The sequence below is a fragment of the Alligator sinensis genome, unplaced genomic scaffold (assembly GCF_000455745.1).
Source record: "Alligator sinensis unplaced genomic scaffold, ASM45574v1 scaffold308_2, whole genome shotgun sequence".
NCBI lineage: Eukaryota > Metazoa > Chordata > Crocodylia > Alligatoridae > Alligator > Alligator sinensis.
This window is the reverse complement of record NW_005842082.1, coordinates 292,989-303,177: the sequence shown is the minus strand read 5'-3', so window position 1 is coordinate 303,177 and position 10,189 is coordinate 292,989. Positions and strand designations below refer to the sequence as shown.

General features: G+C 43.2%; 1 protein-coding gene across 1 annotated transcript in view; it reads left to right on the top strand.

The window, feature by feature from the left end:
- Window positions 1-10,189, top strand: part of LOC102375289 (transient receptor potential cation channel subfamily M member 3) — a 98,575-nt gene that overhangs the window by 30,869 nt on the left and 57,517 nt on the right. The window contains exon 4 of the mRNA XM_006023820.2: window positions 4,612-4,783. Coding sequence (XP_006023882.2) covers window positions 4,612-4,783 — 172 coding nt within the window. The remainder of the gene's footprint in view (window positions 1-4,611; window positions 4,784-10,189) is intronic.

Genomic DNA, 10,189 nt, shown 5'->3' with positions numbered 1-10,189 from the left:
AAAGAGTGTCCTGCTTGTATCAAAGTATTTCCAGTGATGACAATAATATATATCAGGGGTGTCAAAGATATGGTTAGTGGAGCTATATCTTCCAGCCTGCAGTGCTGCCCACTAGGGCTGTACGAAACAGCACCGTTTTGTTTCGATTTCCATTTCGCCATTTCAAAGGGACAGTGTTTCATTTTGTTGTTTTGTTTCATTTCAAAGCACTGTTCCATTTCATTTCATCGAAATTGTTTCTCTGTTTCAATGCATTTCGACATTTCCCCCATAGGTTATAATGGGGAATCATGAAAATGCCTATAACTTTGTAATTTCTTGCCTGATTTGGATGAAAATTGCAGGGATTGTAGCCCCTTCAGAGGGCATTCAGCCTGCCAAGCTTCAAGGAGATAGGTACAGGTGTTTCTCAAACTGGTCAAAATAAAACTTGTATCATTTGCCGGCAGCATCAGTCTGCTGTCATCCCATGCACAGATCTGGGGGCCTGCACCCCCTGGGAGGGCTGCAGGGCTGTGCTGGAGTCTTCCCAGGGGGCACAGGCCCCTGGATCTGCGTGTGGGATGACAGCACCAGCTGCGGCCAGAGGCAGCACTAGGCTTCCCAGCCCTCGGCACAGGCTGCACCCACCGCTTGCCCCAGCCGGCAGCAGCAGCCTAGTGTCATCTTGCGTGCAGACCTGGGGGCCCATTCTCCCCAAGAGGAATCTGGCACAGCCCTGCAGCCCTCCCAGGGGGTGCAGGCTGAAAGATTTGCACGTGGGATGACAGCATGCTGCCACTACCAGCTGGAGCCAGTGGCAGCACCTGTCAACCTGGCAGTCAGCACAGGCTGTGCCCAGCACCAGTCTCAGCCAGCAGCGGCATCCTGGTATCATCCCACACACCCATGCCTTCCGGGAGAAATCTGGCACAGCCCCACAGCACTCCTAGGGGGCACGGGCCCCTGGATCTGCACATGGGATAACAGCATGCTGCCGCTGCTGGCTGAGGCTAGTGCCAGCACCTGTCTTCCAAGCACTTGGTACAGGCTGCACCCAGTGGCAGCCTGCTGTCATCCCACATCATGCAGGGGCCTGCACACCCCAGGAAGGGTTGGGGGAAGCAATCAGAGAGCTGGGGGAAAGATCGGGGAGCTGGGGAATCCAACCAGGAACTGAGGGAATGTTCAAGGATCTGAACATTCCCCCAGCTGCTGGTTGGATTCCCCAGCTCCCTTTTCTATTCCCCAACCCCCTGTTTGATTTCCCCAGTTCTTTCATATCTTCCTCCAGCCCTCTGATCACTTCCCCAGCTCTTCCCGGGGGGCATGGGCCCCTAGACCATCATGCTGGGTTTCAGCAACTTGCCGCTGCCATTTCAGTGGCAGCCTACTGAAACTCCATGTGCAGATCGGGGGCCCACACCCCCAGGGAAGAGCTGGGGAAATGATCAGAGAGCTGGGGGAAGAGATCAGAGGGCTGGGGAATCCAACAGGGAGCTAGATGTCAGTATAAGATAGCAGTCCTTCCTCCTTCTTCCTCCTCCCTCTCTTTACTTTCTGTTTAGCTGCAGCAAGTCTGGCTTTGAAACTCAAAATGTTTTGAAACTTTTGAAAGATTTTGAGTGCCCTCATTTCATTTCAAAGCTGTTTCAAACCCTTTTGTTTTGTTTCAATTTCTCTGTTTCGAGCTCGAAATGTGTTGGAACAGCTTTAAAGCCAAATGCCTGTCAAAATTTTGCACAGCCCTACTGCCCATATGTCTTAGAGGGATCCACAGGGAGCATGTGGAGTATGCCAGATGGCCCCATGCGCTTCATGCCCTCCCGCTCCAGCTTGGTGCCCAGACTGGAGGAGCACCCATGCCACTCTGAGGCTATGTTGCATGCAGTGGCCAAATCAGGGCTGCAGGGCCATGCAGCAGAGCTTCAGGGCCACATAGTAAAGTGAGAACTGGACTGGATCACATGGGCTCCCACTCCGGCCAATTCAGGATGCATTGGATCTAGAACGCAGACCTGGTCTTTGCATCTGGATGAGTTTGATACTCTTGTCGTATATTATTATTACAATTGTTGTCATTATTATTGATGTTGTTATTAGATTAATCTATGGATAAATAATATTTTTCCCTGTCTCTTCTCTATCCAAGAGTTCCACATTTTTTAGTTTTGTTCTCTGGACAAATTGTGGGATCAGTGGTAGAAAACAAATGAGACTTTTTTTACATCAGTCATTTGTAGACTTGTATTCCCTGCAGAAGTAACCCAAGTATCAGCTCCAACTTGAGTGCCTGCCACACTAAAATGCTTGAGTGTGATGATGATTTTATCCCTACAGGCTCTGGATGGAGTTAACACTTCTAATTACCTAGTAATAAAGTCCAGACACTCTAAAGCTCAAGTGTTATTTCACAATATGGCTACCTGCACTCAATTTAGTTCAGCTGTAAGTAACTCAAGCTCATTCTGCAGTGAAGACGAAGTGTATCAGGAGGATTTTTTTTATTCCCTTTTTCTAATCCAAGTGAGGGACAAGAAAACCCTACCACCAAACTTTCTAACCTTTTGACTTGCCTGTGAAACATAATGGAATAAATATACAAAAGAAATAGGGATTAGTGAGAATGAAAAACTGAAAATCTTCTATTTTATTGCAGAGCAATTCTTCCCAAAAAAATAACCTCAAGACATAGGCTTTTGTTGTCTCAGGGCACATTGTTTTAACTTTCAGTCAGTAGTAATATGAATATACCCTATAGAATATTGAAAACTGCTCATAATGAGCAGACAACAGCAAAGAAATCTTGTAAGTTTTGCTTTTCTTTTTGTCTGTCTGAGGCAGAGGATGCCTGTTCATTTTACTACTATAAGAAAACCTAGCCAAAGAGTCTGCTTCAAGAAAGCATTACTAGTTATTAACTAGCACTTTCCTGTAAAATAAATGTTTTATGGCTGGGGAACAAAAACAAAAAAGCCTTCAGCCAAAAATAATCTGTTCCAGTACCTATAGTGATTTACTGCATAGTTCTGGCAAACCATCCTCCTAGCTTTTCCAGAACTACTTAGGCATTTGCCAGACAAGTAACAACTGACTATTCTTCTGTGTGATAGGCAGTGACAATAATAATCTACACAGGTCTATAGGTTTCCATTTGTTATTGAAGCACCAAATAAAGACATGTAAGCACTGGTACTTTAAAGAGCAATCTGCCAAGAAATTTCTACTGTTATCATTTACTTTTCTATCAAATAAATCTTTTAAATAACAAGAGAAAAGGTCCTTCAAAATTTTCCTAAGTTAATAATGTTTTTTTCCCTGCCAACATTTCCATACTGACAGCTACTAGGGACAAAAATAGTCTCTCTCACACACACACACACACACACACACACACCAGTGGAACAAAAAGAATAGGTTTTCATGATTTTCATGAAAAAGGAATACTGAAGTCTTGAAGGAAAGTAACTTCAGATGAAGTACAATACATTTAAATGAATGTTATTAATTCACTGTAACTTATCTTTTCACCATCACTTCTAATCACACGCTTCTACAATGAGCTTTGCCTCTCCAAAACGAGTATATGAAATAACACAAGAAATAATGATTCTAGCAAATGATTTTGGTCAGCCAAGGTCCCATCAATACAAAACCAAATTCTGTCATGTTAGTGGGGATGTACCAGCATAACACGGTAATTCTTCAAAAATTTACAACTGTGCCCTTTAGTTGGCAAAATAATTTCCACAGCTAGCTAAGAGAATACCTTATACCAAATATTATGGGAAGTTTTCTAGGAAATTAAAACATTTTAATGTTACTGTAAATTTCCACCACTGCTTTTGTATTGGGGGTAAAGGTGGTTAGGAATTTTTCAGTGTCATGTAAATACCACAATTCTATAATGCTCATGCACTGCTCTGAGTGAAATGCAACACTCTGAAGAATGCCAATCTGGGGCATTTTCCCTATTTTGAGGTTTTAAACTGATTTCTAAATGCTGCAAAGTACTTTTGTCCCTCATCTTGATGGTGAATTTGACTCCATGTTAAGAGGTAAATTGGGTGGCAGAAATTTTAACTAATATGGCACTAGCTTTGGCAAAGAAGTCTGCAGCTGACATTCTGCCAGTGATTGTTCTAAAAAAGAGAGAAAGAGAGAGAGAGAGAAACAGATACTAGAGAGAGAATTATGGAATAGACTTTGCCATGTATGAGTCTGAAACACAAAGCAAAGCAGACAATGTTTGTAATGTGTGTATAGTCACACAGGTAAAATACAAAATGTAGTGAGTTCTCTAGGACTCCTTTCAGTGACTGAAAAGTAACTGAACTCAGGCTACAGGTGTTACTGAAATGGAATACTCTAGCATTCTTTTAAATAGTGGTTTCCATTGAAAAGTCAATTTTTATCAGCAGATGCTGTTGCAAACTCCAGTTATTTTCTGTTCTATGGCTATATGGAAACTTCAATAGTTGAAATACTTCACTGTATTAACTATTGTCAAATGATTACTTTTAAATAGTAACTTCTGTCCAGTACATCAAAAATACCTCGTCACCTCCAGACTGACTTTGATTTAGTTGTTTATTATTTTGTAATATTGAGCTTTCTTTGTTCCTGACACAGGTGGTCCGGCCGTATCAGACAATGTCCAATCCCATGAGTAAGCTGACAGTACTCAATAGTATGCACTCCCATTTTATTTTGGCTGACAATGGAACAACAGGCAAATATGGAGCAGAAGTGAAACTCCGTAGACAACTGGAAAAGCACATCTCACTTCAGAAGATAAATACTAGTGAGTAACATCCTGTCTATATTATTGTTTTAATTACAGTTATAAGGATACCAGGACTTGAAGTAAACAACACTTTAACCTATGAAGAGAGTGTAGTCTTTTAAAGTAATTCTGAAAGTCTAAAATAGTGAAGAGGGGTTAATACAGGTTGATAATATATGTAGAAGTATTGCTCGGATGAAATAGCTGAATTTGTTTCTGGTAATTTAGCACCATTCTGAGAAAAGCTCTCTGATCCATTTTATTCTTGTGAACTCCACCTCAACATTACATTAAACTTTCAAGCTTTTCTCTAGTAGCCTATAATATTTCTGTATCTCATCTACAAGAAGGCACTTCTTTGCAAAATAAAATGCACAAAAAAGATGGGAATATTGGGCAAGCATTTTTGGTCAACAAAATAAGTAAAACAAGGAAGCTTGAAAGAAACATAACTGTCACTACAATTAACATTCTTCCATAGCTCAGGCCTATTACTTTTAACATTTTGGGTGGAAGTAGTTGTTTTTATATCTGTTCTGTGTCATGTCACAAACCAACACCATGGAGATCACAAATTTTGGGTGGGAACTATCTTTCTTTTTAGTATTTCTTTCCTTGTTTTTTACCTTTTATTTTTAAGTGCATTTAATTGTTGAAATACAGTGGTTTTAAAGGTTTGATGGAGCATCAACTCTGGAGCTGAAATTGAACTCTGCTTATCTACCAAATCACTTGGTGCAGCAGCAAGTCAAACACAGCTGTTCAGCCCTACCAGTAAATCTCAGCCTTTACCTGGCTGAGACTGTTTCAGGAATTCAGAGTTCATTTTCAAAGACAGTTATAGGAGCAATATACCTCCTTGGAGGCTGACATCAGCTCCAGAAAGGAGGCTTGAAACCCTCTGGGTCAAGCTGTGTGGGTAGGGAGGGGGGTGCAGAGAAAGACCTAACTATAGGTGTATACTACACACCATCAAATCAGGGGGAAGAACTCAGTCTGGAGTTCACCCAAGAACTGACAGAGGCCGTGTGTGCACAGAACATGGTCGTCATGGGTGACTTCAATTATCCAGACATCTCTTGGGAGGAACATTTGGCCAAGTTGGACCAGTCGTATTCCTTCCTGACCTACATTGAAGAGCTCTTCCTGGCTCAGGAGATGCATGGACCAACCAGAGGTAACACTCTCCTAGACTTGGTCCTGGCCAAAGGAGATGACCTGGTGACCGACTTAAAAGTAGAGGGCAGCCTGGGCGAGAGTGGCCATGAAACCATCACATTCACTGTCTTTTGCAAGGCAGACAAATCTGATAGCAGGGCTGAAGTCTTGGACTTCAAAAATGCAAATTTCAACAAGCTCAGGTCACTAGTAGGGCAAGTGCTGCTGGACCAGAGACCAAAGGCAAAAGATGTGCATGAAGAGTGGTCGCTCCTTAAGGACTCGATCCTTGAGGCACAAAGGAAGGAGAAAGGGCAGCAGAAGGGCTGGGAAGCCCTTCTGGCTAAACCGGGAAATCACAGTCCTCCTTAAAAAGAAGAAAGAGGCGTACAAACAATGGAAGCTGAGGATGGGCCCCAAGGAGGACAGGCCCCAACAATGGCCCTCACTTGTAGGGAACAAATTAGAAAGGCTAAGGCAGTGACTGAACTTAGATTAGCAATGGGAATCAAGGACAACAAAAAGTCCTTCAGGTACCTAGGGAACAAGAAGAAAGCAAATGGGAGTGTGGAACCACTGCTCAACAACTCAGGACAGCTGGTTACTGACATTCAGGAAAAAACTGAACTGCTGAATTGGTTACCTTGCTTCTGTGTTTCACCAGGCCATGGGGAAAATCATGCTAGATAGGGTACAGAATGAGCAGGGCAGAAATAACTGCCTCCCTACTGTTGCCGTAGAACCACTGTGTGATCAATTAAAGAAATTAGACATATATAAGTCAGCAGGACCAAATAAACTCCATCTGAGGGTGCTGAAGATGCTGGCTGACATCATCACAGAACCCCTGGTAAAACTGTTCCAAAACTCATGGCACTCCAGAGGGGTCCCTGAGGACTGGAAGAGGGCCAATGTTGTGCCCATCTTCAAGAAGGGGAGGAGGGAGGATCCGGGTAACTTTAGGTCAATTAGCCTAACCTCTATCCCAGGGAAAATCCTGCAAAAATTCATTAAAGAGTCTATGTGCAATAGGCTTGCAGAAGGTAGGATTCTGAACAGCAGTCAGCATGGCTTCATCATGGGCAGGTCTTGTCTAACCAACCTCATCTCCTTTTACGATCAGGTGACTCATCACCTGGATAAGGGAAAGTGGTGGATATTGTATATCTTGACTTGCAAAAAGCCTTTGATCTCTCCCACAATGTTCTTATGAGAAAACTGAAAGATAGTGGGCTTAACTGTGAAATGGTTAGGCGGGTATGAAGCTGGCTGCGGGGTAGGCCCCAGAGAGTCTTAATGAATGGATCTGTGTTGTCTTGGCAAGAAGTGGGGAGCGGTGTCCCACAGGGGTTGGTGCTTTGTCCTGTACTTTTCAACATCTTCATCAATGAGTTAGATGAGGGTGTGAAGAGTTCACTGGCCAAGTTTGCAGATGACACCTATGGGAAAGTGTGGTCACGCTTGAAGATAGGCTACAGATACAGGCGGATCTAGACAGGCTAGCAAGTTGGGCGAGTCAAAACCAGATGAAGTTCAACAATGAGAAATGTAAAGTGATCCACCTGGGAATGAACAATCCCCTGCACACCTACAGGCTTGGCAATGCCAACCTCACCAGCACTACAAATGAAGAAGACCTGGGGGTAATAATAGATGACAAAATGAATAAGAGCCGGCAACACGACTGTTGCCAGCAGGGCAAATAATACTCTGGCATGCATCAATTGATGCATCTCCAGCAAGACCAAGGAGGTGATTCATCCACTCTACTCAGCACTGCTGAGACCCCCAACTGGAGTACTGCATCCAGTTCTGGGCGCCATACTTTAACAAGGACGTGGTACAACTTGAGAGAGTCCAAAGAAGGGCCACCCGTATGGTCAGAGACTTGCACCGCAAGCCATACGAGAAAAGGCTGAGCAACCTGGGACTCTTCAGCCTAAAAAAGAGAAGGCTGAGAGAGGGCTTGGTAGCAGTTTACTGCTACCTCAGGGGAGTACATCAGGGGCTCGGTGAGCAACTGTTCACCAGGGCACCCTTGGGGAAAGCCAGGAGTCATGGCCACAAACTCCTGGAACACTGTTTCAGGCTCAACATTAGGAAAACCTTCTTCACAGTTAAGGTGTCCAGACTGTGGAATAAGTTCCTTCCAGAGGTGGTGCAGTTACCTACCCTGGAGATCTTCAAGTGGAGACTGGATAGTCATCTTGCTGGGGTCACCTGACCCCACCTGTCTTGCCTGCCTGGTGCAGGGCGCTGGACCTGATGATCTAAGGTCCCTTCCAGCCTTACAATCTATGAATATATGAATCTATAGCCATAGCCTCTTTGCTGATAACTTGCAGCAAATGTACAATTTAAGGTCATTTGTGGGGGCAATATTAGTGATCTAGGGACTTGAAATTGGAATGAGAACAGCAAAGTCATGTAATTAAAAAGCTATGATATAGCAGTGACTCTCAGACATTATCCAAGAGGGGCTGAATTCAAGCTAAGAACTTTAAAAGTGAAGATTTTTTTCCATATTTAAGTAAAAAAAATTGTAAACTATTTGAACATTGCAAGCTAGATGTTATTGAACTATTCAGCTCAGGAAGAAAGAATTGTCTCAAATGTTGCATTATCAGTGCAAAATTGAACAGATTTCATGTCCAAAAGGAATCATTTAGATGTTTAATATGATCTAAGCTTAAATAACCAACAGTGCTGTATCATGCTCAGTGGCCCATACAATGTAATCAGGCTACATCAAGCTATGGCATAAAAAAGAATTATTCTGAGGACTCTCATAATGAAAACACAAATAGATTCCTTCTATATAAAAATCACTTGCTACTGAAACTTCATGTGACATTGTCTTAAAAAAAAAGGACTACATAATCCTTCCTTCCCTCCTTTTCCACTTCTAACCTATTTACTGATTGATCTTCCATTGTGCTCCCTTCCCCCAAGTCTGTCTCTTATTAAAGTGCTTGCATTTCACTTTTGACCTTCCATTTAATTTCTAAAGTTTGGGTCTGGCCTTTGTCTTAATCATCATACTTCATTATACATGAAAATGCAAGGATGCTAGGCTCTGGAACTTCTTCAGACTTTCAGCTCTGGCTCACAATGCAGTTTGGAGAGCACAGAACCTTGCTGCAAGTCAGTCTCAGATTACTCACAAATTCAGCACATCTTCAGAGGCAGGGGGAACCAAAAGCCAGGGAGGAAACAGGAAATTGGGGCCTGCTGGGAAGAGGGAAGGCTGCTAGATATAAGTTCATGGGATTTTGGTTGTAGCCGTGTTGGTCTAACGACATAGGCAGGTTAGTTCTTTGGGTACATATGGTATCTTTTATTAGACCAACTGAGTAGTTGGAAGAAAGTTCTTAGGAAGCTTTCAGACTCAGTCACCCTTCTTCAGTCATAGGGAGTTTCTTCCCCCTCCCTTACCTGCTCTACCTTTTGTCTTGCTAATTTCTACCTATTTACATTTTTACCAACATCCTGCCACACTTTTAGCTCCTCTCTTTCCTTGGAGTCTCAGACCAGGAGAAACTCCCAATGCCTGAAGAAGGGTGACTGCGCCTGGACGCTTGCTAAGACCTTTTTTCCAACTACTCAGTTGGCCTAATAAAAGATATCACATCTACTCAAAGGACCTTGCCAGATATAAATTCATAGGTTTTGTTGCCGCAAAGGCTGGAATGTTGGTAGGTTTACAAGAGAAGTGGTGGCCTTAAGGTTCAAGCAAACAAACTAGAAACTTAATGTATTTGAGAAGTTGTTTTTTATTTCAAAGAAGGCAGTTGAGGTTTGCTCAACCCTACTTACTAAAAACATGACTGCATGTATGAGATCAGGGACACCTGCACAACTAGTCGGTGAAACAGATGGCTACTCTCTGATGCCTTTCCCTTATGCACCTAACAGAAAAATGCAGATCAGAAAACATCCTTATGGTTTGCCCCAGAATTCACAGTCACACTGTTATAAATTGACCTCATTCTGAGCTGAAGTGCATGCAGCCATGCATGCATGCTCTAATTTACCGTTTTAAACAGTCAGCATCCAGGAGTGGAAAATACCCATTGAGAGCATCAAGCTTAGGGCCTTGGAGACAGAAGAGGCATTCAAAAAATAAAAGACTAGACGACTAGAATATGGACTAGATCCAGGAATTAGTGAACAGTTGGCTGTGCAGGCTGGGCGCGCCCCGAGCACTTTTTCACGCTGCACGCGGGCTGTGGCCAGCAGCCCGGGCACGCGAGGGCAGAGAGGGGT